The 14,831-nt window shown below is 39.5% G+C and overlaps 1 protein-coding gene across 1 annotated transcript in view; it reads right to left on the reverse strand.

Moving 5' to 3' along the window:
- Positions 1-1,709: 1,709 nt before the first annotated feature.
- The window catches only part of PECAM1 (platelet and endothelial cell adhesion molecule 1), a 56,982-nt gene continuing 43,860 nt past the window's right edge, over positions 1,710-14,831 (reverse strand). The window contains exons 15-16 of the mRNA XM_007431345.3: positions 9,491-9,513; positions 1,710-4,437 (exon numbers count right to left, since the gene is read on the reverse strand). Of these exons, the coding sequence (XP_007431407.2) occupies positions 4,408-4,437; positions 9,491-9,513 (53 nt within the window). The 3' untranslated portion in view covers positions 1,710-4,407. The remainder of the gene's footprint in view (positions 4,438-9,490; positions 9,514-14,831) is intronic.

A 14,831-nucleotide genomic window follows, 5' to 3' on the forward strand; every position in this document is an offset into this window, starting at 1 on the left:
AAGATACTTTAGCAGGTTGCAAAGGCAGATTATTTTCTTCCTCCCATAAGCCCAGCAAAGTGAGAAATGGTGAGCAAGCAACATGTAGAAATGGAGGGCATGATATAGCCGGATAATTTTTCTTCTATTTTTTTTCAGGGTTCTTCCCCCTCCCCCCAACTCTAGCTAGATGTAGTGGGATGTAAGAATAACCTTGGGAGACAGGAGGAAGAGCAGCAGCCTAGGCAATGGTCTGATAAATGAAATCTGAGTTCAAACAAGGGATGGCAGTGGAGAAAGTGTCTCAGAAGGGACCTGTCAGCCTTGTGAGGTAGACCAGACAGGAAATATGGCCAGATGAGCTAATTCTACTTTATTGTATGATTACATTAACAGAATCTTGGAAATCTGAAAGTACATTTCTCCCCCCCCCCCCGCCATCCCCTTTACAGCCCAAGAAACTAGGGAGGGTCCCTTCTGAACTGCTTGCCCCACCCTCATTCCTGCTGCAGGCTAAGCTGCCTTTTATCTAACTGTTCCCTTGGCTGAGTTTCTTCACCTCGTCTCCCAAGATCATTCCCACATACCACTACACCACCTTCCCTAGTTCTCTGGAAAGTAAATGCAGGGGAGAGGGGAAGCGCTTTCAGACTTGCAAGATTCTGTTACTGTAACTTACAATAAAAGTAGCATTAGTATTCATGATTTTGGTTTCCTAGTCTGGACGACTACCAAGGGTTGACACTAGAAAAGCATGAATACAGTAGAGAATAATGTGCTGAAAACTAAACCAGTGCTCCATAGAAAGCAGTTCAGCGATCTGCCATATCTACCTTACCCACACACTCTTCCTCAGTGTTGCAATTCTAATTCCTACCTGTTACTGGGGCTGATCTCACCCAAATCATGACTGAGCTTAATACTTAAAAAGTATTCATTGCCTAATTAAATGGTCACCAGTTTTTCTACAAACGATAGCTCCCAAGATCTTTTGGTGGATCTGCAACTGAGTAATGTAGATACATTGTCAGTTGGCAATAAGTGATCTGAACGCTCCCTTCCAACTAATTATATTTGTATTAATCAAGCATCCCAAGTAGGCTTTGTTCTCTGGTTCCTTAGAGGTTTTTGCTGAAGCTCCTCTTCAGGAGTCAGGAGTGGGTAGTTTTTGAGAGATCAGCAATCATAACGTGGCCTCCCAATCTTCCAGAGGGTTGCTTGGAGCAGGACACTGGGATGCTATTCCAGGAAGTCACATTTTTGGATCATTTTTCAGCTCTACCACTCTAAGATTATGGTGCCAAAACTGGACAGCAAAACAGCCAATTTTCAGCTTTAAAAAAACAACAACTTAAGGCTGGGAGGCCTTAGGGGAGGGGGAACCATTGCCATTCCTATCTACTCAAATCTGAAAAATGGCCCAAGATTGTGATAGCAGAATGGGCCAATTTTGGTGGCTTTGATTTGAAGCTGTATGTTTGAGGGAGTTCTGGTTGGGAATGGAAGTGGTCTTCCTCCTACTTTCTTTCTCCCCTTTGATTTGGAAAAAAAGAAAAATGGGTGAACATTTATTCTTTTGCTGCCCAATTTGACAGCATCATCTTAGGGAGCTGGAGGGCCACAAATGAAGCCCTGTGGGGTATCTACAACCTGTGGCCCACTCCCATCTCCATTTCAGTATTTCCAAGCTCACACCCATGTGAGTAGGGAAGAAAATGATTATTTACAAATGACATTCAAATGATTTCTTTAATAAAATACCACATCAAATTCTGTATAATAACATCTGAATAGGAAAGCATGGTCTGGATTTTCTATGCATGTCAAGAGGCACGTTGCAAAGACTGTGCAGCGTGATTTTCACGTTGTATTTTGAAAAGCTGGAGTACAGCATTTTAATATTTTACTAATGAGGACCTAAATAGACTCACTCTTTGTATAAGTCACAACAAAGTTTCTTGAAACATGGACACTGTCCTTCAGGTTAGAAATGATGTTACAAATCTACAGAAACCATGAGAATAATCACAATATTTGCTTACAGACCATTTTACAGAAGGAAGAGACTACTTTAACATTTGATTGTATGGTATATTAGGGTTAATTCATGTTTTACCGATAACTAATGTTTTTTTCTTTGTTATATTGGGATGTGTGTATGTGTGTGTTCCTAAACACTAATAAAATATGAATTGATCAAAGATATCATAAAAACAGAGTTGGAAGGCTCTTGTAGGCCATGTAGTCCAACCTTCCACTCAGTTCAGGAAATCCCTAAGAGATGGTCCAGCATCTGCTTGAAAACCTCCAGTAAGGGAGAAGCCACTGTCTGTCTGTGTCAGTGTTCCTCAACCTTGGCAGCTTTAAGATATGTGGACTTCAACTCCCAGAATTCCCCAGCCAGCATGGGTTCTGGGAGTTGAAGTCCACAGATCTTACAGTTGCCAAGGTTGAGAAACACTGGTCTACATAAGTGATTTAATTGTGAATTGCTTTTACCACTGAAGCATTTATCTTGATTTTTAAGCAAAGTCTACTTTCTTGTAGAATGATTTTTGAGGATATGTACATTGCCTTCCTTCAATATGGTTAATCCTGAGTTTGTACTGGCCCAGTTTTTAAGCTGAAATCTTTCTTGTCTTTAACTCTACTGAAATTGAATCAGTACAATGCAACTTAAATGAAAACCATATGTAACATATGCAGTATTCTAAATTGTCAGATTTCATTCTTCTCATCAATTAACACTGAGGTAAATTTGAATGACAAAACTTCACTTGATCCTTGAATGTGGATAATTTATTCCAGTGGCAAATTGTCATCACAGTCTGCTCTCCAACGATTTGATCCTCAGAAGAAGCAATGGCAAAAACAGCAGCTTATATGCAAATATGGTCCAAGGATTATTTGAAACCCAGCGAGGAAGTAAGACAGTGGCGGAAAACCTGTGGTTCTCCTGTCAGGATAAACAGCCATTCCCACAGGCGCAGCCAGCATGGCTGAGAATCAAGAATGCTGCAGCTGTAGTGCAGCCCTTGGTTTATGCAGATGTTACCATAGAATAGACTGAATGGATGCTGGAGATGGAATGCGGTCATGCCAACCAGCTGCCCCTCCATTTATTTTCCATGTAACTTCTGAAATGGCAATGTGTACACACAGCCACTACATTGAGATTGTATGAACACTGATTATGTTGAATGTGCACTGGAGAAAGAGACAGGAAGCATGCTCCTGATCCTGTTTTTAATGTGTTTTGTTCCCATATTTATGTTTAGTTTAATATAATATCTGCATGCTGTGTCAGTAATATATATTTACCACTTAACCTTGGCTTATTGAATATATCATAATAGGCTGGGCGGGGTTCACATATTGTTAAGCCAAAGTGTGCCTGTTTGTCATTGGCTTAGCATATTGTGTGAACCAAGCCACTGTGACTTAGGAAACCATGATTAAGTAAACCATGCCTTAGTGTGATGTGTAAAATTAACATTAGCATCTTCATTATTGTGAGGACTTGGTTTTCTAGGCGTAACCAAGCAGCTCACCAACCATGAGGATTTTATAGTTTAAAGAAGTTATTTGAGATTATTTGACAAACAACAATTAAAATTCAAGACTCCCCCGCAATTGATTAGTCTCTTGAAAAAAGTCAAAATCCTTGCACAGCTATGCTGATTTGAAAGCTATTGTCAGAACGGCATTTGGTTCTTATGGGGCACGTTGAGCTCTGAAGAGTCAGAAGTAATATGAGAGCTGTTCATCAGAACAAGTAATAGCTCTTTCTAATTGCACATTTCAAATGGCAGATCCTTTAAGGGCATTTTTATGGTACATTTAAAGGGAATATTGGAGAAAGAAGACGGGCACGTGAATAAACATTTCTTACTGCCCATCTGGCCAAGTAACACTGACACATTTCACTGATGATACAAAAGTGACATGAAGCGTTCACAACATTTTTCCTACATGACTTTCTTGTGTAAACCACACTTTCGTCTGAAAGCCTCCACTTTGAAATGTTGTTACCAGCAGTGTTTTTACCTGCAAATGAATTTCCATAATGGTTCCATTGCTTTCTGGGACAGGGAAGTGACCACCAGATGATGTATCTGGCAGGTTTATTCTCTTGCTTGAATGATTCAGAACAACCAAGATGGCAAATATTTCTTGTACATACATGCTTTCATTTAGAATGGCATTAAAGAAAATATGGAACAACAATTTGGAAAGTGTGTCTCACTATGTTATGGGATGGCAAGGGCAGACAGCAGTAGTACTGTATAGATGCTCGGTTCACCCCACAGGGGTTACCAACCGCTCAAGCAAAGTGCGACTTCTGAAAGCACCTAAATGCTGCAGAATAGCTGGAACTGGTAGAACATCCTCCATCTTGTTTTCATGGATTTCCTCTGCCACTTTTTCCTAAGTCCCATCAGGAGAAGCTTCTATTCTCTGCAAGCAATGAGATTATGACATTATAAGAACTAATGAAACATAACTAGCATCATAAATGCAATATTTCTTTGAAGTGTAACCTCCATTCTATGAAGTAATGCATATTCAGCATGGTCAGTAACCATTGATGGCCTTATCCTCTATACATTTACCTTTTTTTAATTATCCAAGTTGGTAAGTTATGCTATGTCTTAATATTGCAAATATCACAAGGCAGGTTCTTGGTATACGAAGAAGTTTAGCCTTTGTATACAATATGTCCTAACCTTCTACCATTTGATCCAGTTAACCATCCATTAAGTTGATCAGGGTTTGACAGAAAGAAACGCTTGTCCCTAGATCTTCTCCATATCATGCAGTGTTTTAGAAATTACTACTGTGCCCATCCTCTTAAATATCTGTTTTCTATTGTAAAAGTCCCCAGCTTTACTTACAGTGTAACTTTACTCATAGGTAAAGAAGTGTATTTTTATTGTATTACTTTAATTTATATGGCTGCCCATCTTGCTGTAGCAACTCATGGTTAACACCATATAAAAACACAATATAAAATAAGCATCAATAAACAACAGTATAAAAAGCCTATAATGGCAGCTGAGGGCAAAACCCAATCAACAATAAAACATCAACATTTTAAGGGCACCAACTAATCTCCCAATCCCCATGTCTGGGAATACATTCAATTTTTAAAAACTTTCTGCAAAACCGGAAGGTCTGGGCCAGTCTAACCTTGGGAGGAACATTGTTCCAAAGGGCAGACTCTGCGACAGAAAAGGCCTGCTTTCTGGGTCCTGCTAGATGACGCTCTTTAATTAATAGGACCTGAAGCATGCCCTTCCTGTCAAACATAACAGGATGGATAGAAAGAATCAGAGAGAGGCAGTTCCACAAGTTATTCCAGACTTTTGATTCTAGTTATCATTTTCTACATTTTTACATCTCTACGATAATCTTTTGAGGCTTAATTATGAGAATGGGACATCATATTCTAAGTGTGATTGTACTCTAGATTGTATAAAGACATTACAATATTGACAGTTTTAAATTTTTCTTTTAATGGTCTTTAGTACGGAAATTGCCTTTTTTGCAATAACTGTACAACTGTACAGTTAGTGTTTTCACTGTGCGGAACCCCATCCCACCAAGATCTCTTTCTTAGTTAGTCATTGCCAGTTCAGAGCTTGTCAGAGTATAGATGAAATTAGACTGCTTAGCTCTGATACGCATGACGCTACACTTTTTAAAATTCAGCTGTGTTTGCCATTTTAATACTTACTTCTCCAATCTGAAGAGGCCTTTCTGAAGCTATTGTCTTTTAACCATCGTGAATAATCTTGTATTGTTAGTTACAGTAATGCTCCATCTTCTGGATTAGACTAATTATAAAAGCACCAGTTCAGTACTAGAATGCCTGTTCCTATCCTCTCTGGGCATTTTATTTTACTTTCTGCTCTCTTTAACTTTTTTTGTTTCTTCAGCTACTCACTTATCCACAAGAGGACCTCTCCTTTTATCTCATGATCACTATGTTTGTTGAGGAGTCCGAGTTAATAACTGTGTCACAAGGATTTGAAAGTCCAAGTACAGTAATAATGTAATAGTGAAGGAGCTTGTACATCCCAGCAACACTGTGAGAGTGTACAAATATGCACTTATAAGACATATATCCAATTACTATTCTAGAGTTTCAGTTTTGGATGTTTGTGTATTTCCTAAGTATCTCACATTACCATTTTTAACATTTTCTTTGGAAGGGATGGTGAAAAGCAAGTTTACATCTGTCTCAATTTGCCACTTAAAACATATTGTATTTGTACAAGATCTAAATAAAACAAACATTATCTACATGATGGAGGGAAAAGGACTGAAGGAGCATAGCCTATGAAATCAAGTTGTACCTCTGAAGCAAATCAAACAATACCAAATTAATATTTTATGAAGTAGTTCCCTTATTGTTAAGATATTTCCTTTTAATATGTTTTCAAAAACTGGTGGTAATATTAAACAGCACAGAAAGATTGCCAGTTCTGATTCCAGGAAGGAAACCCACACCCAGTTCCTTTCTGAGTAACTCAAAATTTGCCCGTGAAGCTTTCAAAACTAGCTTGGGATAGCCTGCATTATGAGTAACATGCCTCAGTGAGGGACTCACCCATCCAGGATTCTGAACTGGACAATGGCAAGAAGCAGACCTAAGAGTTTGGATTTTGTATCCACTAGAAAGTACGACGACATCTCTTAATAAAGTCCAAATAATAACATAGTTCAATCCGTTCACATTTGCTTCAAGTTTTGTTCTATTTTGAAAATAAAACTTATCCTAGTTTAACTTGATTTCAACTAATAGAAATAGCTGAAGTTTAACAGGGACTATAAACTATGCTGATAGTGGCTGACCAGCTATGTGATTTCAGTACTTTTCAGTACTTTTCTAAACAGGATAGTTTAACCCCATATAAATTGCAAGATTTGTGTATACCCACTTTTAGGTACATAATTAATTTCATTTTGCATTTTTCTCATACAAACAAACAAACAAACAAACAAAAACCTTGCTGGGAATTGATGAAGATGCAATGAAGAATTGTATGTATCCATCTCAGATAAATGCCAGATGGATAATGATGATCGTTTGTTGGTACAAAGCATCTTAAAGACATAGCTTTTCTTGGTGTTTCTGTGCTCACTATGGTGGCAAAGCTCTTCCAAACTCACAGGTTTGACACATTAGCAATTGTGCACTCTGGCTCCTTTTTCTAATCATGCCAGCAAGCTGCTGTAACAGGGTTACATCAAGTTGGAAGGTGAAGCAAGCTGAGAAGGGTCTATAAACAAGCCCAAAGCCGCAAGATGTGCCTATTCCTAATATGCACTCACTGCATGGAAACAACATCCTCCCATCCAACACAGGGATACAGTGAAATTGCTTACAATTGCAAGCCCCCAGTCATGATAACTGTGGGATCTGCATGGCATTCACAAGTACCTGGTTTGCTCTTTGTTGGAAATACCTCAACAGAGTTTAGCAGGACACAGGAGTTATATTGCCATTCTAAAAAAGATTACTGTGTGATAAACAAAGTTGTTCAGCGTGATGAACCAAGTTGCTCAGATCATCACTGAATCTTGAAGAAACATGGATTCTGAGGCAGAAAGCTTTAAATAAAAGGGCAGGCTCTAGTTTAGATTATCCTTGAAAGCTTTCAGGAAAGGAAACTCCACAACAGTTTATTGCATGACTGAATCTGTGCTTAGGAAGTGTTCACAATGTTCGACCTAAATATATGTTGGCTTGGATTCAGAGTTTACAGGATACTGAAGGAGGGGAGGGATAATATTTGCAAATTCCTCTTTTCCTCTGAAAAATTGCTCCGGAGAGTTGAAGGACCTTCAAGAATAGTTTAGAAGGTGACATGATGGGCTCCAGGACAGGAGGATAAATTAAAATTATCTTATTTTCCAGTGGAAGCTGGTTCCTAGTCCCTCGGGGCTCTTTCTCATGGCCACATTTATGTGCTTTCCTCCCGTCCTTGAATTGGGAGGAAAGTATATTGGCATTAATAGCATTGACCCCACAGCCTACCATTACGGCACCTCCACTATGAGGCCAGGCAGTGTTGCTGCCCCCACATAATGTAATCCTGGGCAGTTTCAGGGCAGTGGCTGGTAGATTCCCTGCTGCCCATCCCTTTCCCATTCAGTGTCACCTACACTGGGAAGTCCAACCACCAACTGCTCCTTGAACATGTGGCCAGGTGAGGTCAGGGATTTAAGCCTTAATTTTTATATTCATCTAGTTAACCTTAATTTTTTGTTATTTACTGCATGCTTCTTCTGACAAAACTATCAATCTTTTTTAGAGTTTGGAAATAGTTTTTTTGAGAGATGCTTGTCTCTGGCACCATAGCTGGAGAAACAGCAGTAACATGACACCAGACAGCCATGAACAGCAGAGGCATATCCTCACTCAGACACCAAGCAATAACACCACCACCAATGGATTATGAGGGCAGCTTTGAGTTTTCAAACACTTTTGATTATATCAGTAAAAAAGCATCTGCTCTCCCTTAAATAAAGGCTTGATTAATTGTTTCAGTAGGGTGTTGTGGGAGCCAAATAGGTTATTCATACGAAGGACCAGAAGGCTTTTGTGGTAAGCCTAGAAAAAAAGGGTTTTTGAATAGTCCATTCTTAACCCATTTTTAAAAATAAATGATCCAAGTTGTTTTGGGCTTTATAACTTAAATGGAATCTTGACAGCTGACTGAGAAGTTACATAAAGGTCATGCAAAGCTAGAATTTTGGAAGACATTATTAAAGGTAAGTATTAGAATCTTCCCTTAATTAATCAATTTGCAGCTCCTGAATCATGATTGAAAGAGGTTCATTAAGGCCTTAAGTCTGCTCCTTATCTATCCATCAAGCCAGCCTTGAGCAGAAATAAACTGTGTTAGAATACTACTGAACCTTTCTTAATTTAGATTTTATTTTGAATTTCAAGCCTCATGGAGCAGCCCACTTATTCACCAAACTAGACTGCCTTTCCATGCTTCCTGATTCAAGCCAAGGTTAGGAACCAGAGAACAAAAGAGGGACTTTTGGCCAAAGTTACCGCCTTTCTGATCCAAAGTGAATTTTTACTCTTCTGACATGACTTGCATAAAGATTTAAGTTCAGGATAGCAAGGGTTAACAGGGTTGGCAAAAAGGTGACTATCAGGCAATAGATTAGGACCATGACTGATACACAATTTGTATGTATATTGTAGATTGTATTGTGGATTAGGACCATATGTGATATACAACTTGCATGGTCCTAATCTAAGGCAATATAATCCTTGGAACTCTTTCAAAGATTAAATTTATCACATTTCTTTCTGTTTATTTATGATATACCCCACACAGATTCACAATACACTTAATGAAGCGCAACGGGCTTTAAAAGGTACTGTATTTATTAATAAAATCCAGACAACTTGGCTTCTGCTTTGACAGCCGAAATATTAAACGCATCTCCCAATATGTACCATTCAAATGAAATATATACTTACAGAATGTCTGTTCTCCTCAGTATCTGAAAATCATAAGATATAGATTAAAAATTACCACTCACATCAGTTTAGTGGACAAATGTACACTCAAGCACTCTAGGATTTGACTCCTTTCAATGACTCGTTACTTATATTTATCTCACATTTCAAGGTGAGGTTTCCAGAGTCACTGCTTAAATAAGCCCCTTTCATTTTTCAGATGAAAGAAAAGTGAGGTCTAATTGTTTTGACAACAGCATAACATTTATTTATTGGGAGCATAGAACATTTTTTGATGAATCAACCCTTCCGATGAATTTCAGAAATCAAGAAAAATTTGGTCAAAGCTTTCTGATTTGGTGACCATTTGAATCCCTTTTGCTGCAGTCTGGCATAAACCCGAGCAATTTATCCCATTGAACAAAGGAGGATTTACTTTCAAATCAATACGTGTGAGGCTAAAAAGCAAAATATACTCGAGCAATTCATGTGCATGTCCACTTCATAGTATCTGCACAGAAAGCAAAAAAGGAAATGGCCACAAAACTGGTGAATTTTTCAAGGGCAACCCTTAAGCAACAGTAATTCCAGCTACCTCTTGGTAGCATTAATACTACTGGCCATACTTGAGAAATGATAATTAACATCATTTGCCGAAAGAGGCATATGACATATCTGATGCATGAACTAGATGTGAATCTTGTGACGATATAAGTCCCCAGGGGATCAGAGAATTACACTTTAATAATGCCACATTCTGAGGAAAGCAAGCAACATCAAACTAGAGAGTCTGTCTTCACCTCTAAAACTCATGCCATGCAGTCCTGTTGCTTCCCACAATCCTCACGTACATTATCTACACAAAACTGACTCAGTGGAAACTTCCCTACTTCTCTGAGGTGTCCTAGAACATAATCACATAGAATGGCTAACATTTGTTGACAGAATTTTCAGCATCCTCATCAAATTATAGTTCTCAAGACTTTTAGAAGGAAACCATGATGGAACTGAGTGACTGATTAATTTATATTAATGTGATACTACTTTTGGTATTTATTTTACCATCCCTTTAAAAGAGACAAAACTTCAAACAACCTGTCAGCCCTACAAAGTAGACCAGACTAAGCAACAAATGCCATAAGATCAGGACTACTTTTACTGGAACAACTATAGTAACAGAACCTTGCAAGTCTGAATGTGCTTCCCCTTCCCTCACTTTGTGTGAACTAGGGAGAGGCCCGTCTTGAGATGCTTTCTCAAGTTATTTTCTTGGCAAGGGCTCAATCCCCTCTTATCTGACTGTTGCCTTGGTAATGGGCCTTCCTCCTGTCCTTCAAGGCTATTCCCTGTACCCTCTATATAACTCTTCCACAAAATTCATGGTCCACATTAGTTCACTTGTCGGTCATGGAAACTCAGTGAATGGCTTTTGATTAGTCTCCCTCAGTCCACAGACCACAGAAGATGGTTGTTGCAGGGAAAAAGAAGAAAGAAATGCTATGCATGTGTCAGCCCTTTGAGGTAGACCAAGTTAGAAAACAGACTTCACAAGAATGCTGGAACTCTACTTTATTGATCTAATCTATAGTAACAACATCTGAAAACTCAATTGCACTTTTCCTTCTCTCCCTGTTATACCCCAGAGAATCAAGGCAGAATACATTTGTGTTTCTTTCTAATGCTTTCTTCCTTTCCCAGGCTTATAACATGTGTTGGTAACTGTCATCCCATAGTTTCTCCCAGGTCATCTCTGTGGCTCTCCGCAGCACGCTGCCTTAAGCTTCTGGGGAAAGGTGGATATAAACCTAAAGAATAAGGAAGCAAGTGTTTTCCTCACCTCTCACCCAAACTGGCTCTGCAGTACCTGCTAAAGTTAGAAATCCCCTGCTTGATATTGATCCCAGGCTCTCCTCCAATTGTTTATTCAGCAAAATAGGTTTCTTGTACAAAGCTAAGCCTGGCAGGAAAAACCAGATGGAGGACGTGGCTCAACCTTTTGTTCAGCTTCTCTAATTTGATGAGTTTGACTTCACCTTCCATAACCCCCAGCCAACACGGTCTTGACTAACAAGACAAACAGAAAATATGGAAAACACTTGTGATTTTTGTATCGGAGGTAAACCTGAGAACAATAATCCCCTTCAACCTGTTAAGATCAAAGAGCCATTTGAAATAACATATCTGAAATAAATTATCCAAGTCTCATGTAGTATGCTAGCTATTGTCCTGCCAGGAAGGAGGAAATTGTAAATTTTGTATATTTCCAGAGCTCCAAATGAAAGGTTATTTGTTAATTATATGGGGGGTGGAGAATTGCAGAAAAACAGCGGATATCCCATGTTTTAGTCACCCTAAATCTGTCTGGGTGGCCAGCAATATTTTATGACTAAGTCTAACCTGATTTTTTATCTGCAATATAATCTTCTATGTTAATACTCTTCAGATTTTGATAAAGCAATACAGCTAAATTGTTTCATCTCCAACATGTGGCTTTAAATCCCTTTACATCTTCTTTCCTTAATGGAGTACCCCCAGATGTGATAAGGCTATACCTCCTAGTATTACCACATCCCATTAGCTGGTTATCCTAGTTATTACTGCACTAGATATTTAGAATCTAATGCTTATCATTCATTCATTTGCTCATTCTGTGTTCATGAAAAATTTGGACACTGTTTCATTCTAGAGATTTCTGTCTTGTCCATCCAGCTTTTTCAGGCCTAGTTCAACCTAGTTCAGGCCTAATTCCAAGTAGTGAAATTTCAGGGCTTGTTCTTCTTGAATTAGTAGATTCTTCCTCATCTCTTCCTGTTGTCTCATGTGGAAATACCCAAAATGTCTTTTAATTAAGCTCTCCCAGACATTTTGCTTCCCATGTATATCAACATGCAGCCTAAGAATTGGGTCATGCCACTTAACTCTGTCCCCAATGTAGCATGTGCCCCTTAGCCCAATCCACAGCTATCTACTTGTATAGCCCAAATTTCTGGAGAAAGGCAACTTCCATATGCACAGGTGGAGGCGTGGAGGTTTCCAATATGGCCCAGAACCTGACAGCACAGGGTTTAAGACTGCATGGAATCAGCTGTATATTCAAACGTATTGTCGAAGGCTTTCACGGCCGGCATACGATGGCTGGTGTGGGTCTTCCGGGCTGTGTGGCTGTGTATATTCAAACACTGAAAAAAATTGCAGTTTGTGGAGGTGCCTGTGGGAATGGATATACAGTATGACCCAGCAACGTTAAAAATGGAGCTAGCTGGCATTGCCCTGCTCCTGGCTTGCATGTTCCCATTTGCAATAAGTATCCTACCTGAATAGAGAGAGTATAATTTCCCATTCCTTTAAGAAAAGAGAGCTCTAATTGCTTGCCAAGGAAATTGCTATTAATTTCTCAATGTATAAAAAGTCAATTTTGTCATTTTTAATCATAAAAGTAAAATTAAAAATAACAGGGAATTAGCATCCTTGCTTGGAGGAATAGCAAATGACTAATGAAAGACCAGTACAAGGAAACCAAAGCTTCTGATTGAATTAACATGAACAGTGAATAGTAGAATATCTGCAATAGAAAGAACTTTTTTTTTTTTTTGGTCTGCGCTCAGTCATTGCTGACCCTGCAGTGACTGCTTGGACGAGTCCTTGCAGTTTTCAAGGCAATTGTTTCGGAAGTGGTTTGCCAGAGCCTCCTTCCTAGGGCAGAGCCCAGCTGGCGAGCGCAGGAGGCGGGGTTTCCGTTGCTTCGCACCCTTTTCGGGCGCGCACGGTTTTTCGCGCTTACCGGCAACTGCTCCTGACTCCTTTTTGCAAGGCGCCGCCAGCATTTTTCCTCCCACTGGAGTGAGAGTCCCCATTTATCTACTCACGTGAGTTTTCAACCTGTTGGGTTGACAGGAACTGGGGAGGAAACAGGCGCTCACCCTGTTTAATGCGAAGGCTGGACTCGAACCGCCAAAGCGTCAGCCATTTCTGGCCGGCAACTTTCAGCGTCATTAAGCCGCTGCGCCACCGCGTCCCCAGAAAGAACTTACTTTTGAACAAACACATCTTGCCTGGGGGAGTGAGCATTGCCATTCTTTTGCGGAGAACAGAGTGTCATACTGAGAACTGGACATTCCTATTCTTTCATTTGATTTCAGGATGCCCATACTGTACCTTAGGAGCTGATTCAATTTACGGACTGCTCTTATACAGGTTGCTGCTGAACATCGGAGTTTCGAAACCAAACACTTTTTCCCAGACAGGCAATTAGCACTCTTATATAACTAGGCCCAAACTAGCCAAACTTAAGCCCCATGAGTCCCATTCTGAAGTGGCAAAGCACTTGCCTGCTTTGAAATCATGATGTTTTGAAGGACTTCTCAGCTAAACTGTAAAATTTAAACAAGTCCACATCCCACAAGAGTTTATGAATTTCACAGCATGATTTATACTTTCTATACTGAATTGTGTTTGTGATAATGACACTTCTAGTTGTAGTTGATTTAACTGGTGGGTAGGTTTTAAATGTTAAATAGTCACCTAGGTTGAAACAGAAATACACACAGTACGCCGCACTGCCTGTCTCTGGGTTATTTGTGGAAAGGAAGTAGAGTGCAGTAGTCAACTTGGACTAGAATCTTGCCAAAAGGGACCTCTATAGTCAATTCATCTTTAAAAATTTATATTGAAAAAAGGAAATGAGTGGAGGGGTTGAATTTATCTAATCACATTTATTTATTTATTTATTTATTTATTTATTTATTTATTTATTTATTTATACATACAATTTATAGGCCCCCCAACTCCCAAGGATTCTAGGCAGCTTGCAGTTAAAAAGTAAAAAAAATCTCTTACAAAAAAGAGATCATAAGCAGTTCAAGGACAAATCAAAAAACCCGTCCAGTGGGGGCTCAAGCAGAGGCTTTGAATGAATCAGGCAGTTCTCTGGCTGTAAGTCTGATATACAGCTAGTCCTTGCTTAATGGCCCCAATTGGGACCGGCAACACTGTCGCTAAGCAAGACAACACATGACCACGACTGACTTACAACCTCACTTCTGCCCCAGTCATTAAGTGAGATATCCTGTGATTTTACTGCAGGCTTCCCCATTGACTCTGCTTGTCAGAAGCCAGCTGTGAAGCGCACAAATGGCGATCACATGACCATGGGACACTGCGACAGTTGCGAAACACCTGAATCTCGATCACATGACTGCAGGAACGCTGTGACGGTTATAAATGGGAAGTGGGAAGACCAATCGTAAAGTTACTTTTTCAACACCGTTGAACGGTTGCTAAACAGGGCAATCATTAACTGAGGACTACCTGTAGCACCAGCATTGTCATTAACTACGTACATAGACATATTATGTTTCCAATT

Source organism: Python bivittatus, unplaced genomic scaffold (assembly GCF_059951505.1).
Source record: "Python bivittatus isolate LINGU-HERP-01145 unplaced genomic scaffold, Pbiv_v1 ctg000220_np1212, whole genome shotgun sequence".
Taxonomy (NCBI): Eukaryota; Metazoa; Chordata; class Lepidosauria; order Squamata; family Pythonidae; genus Python; species Python bivittatus.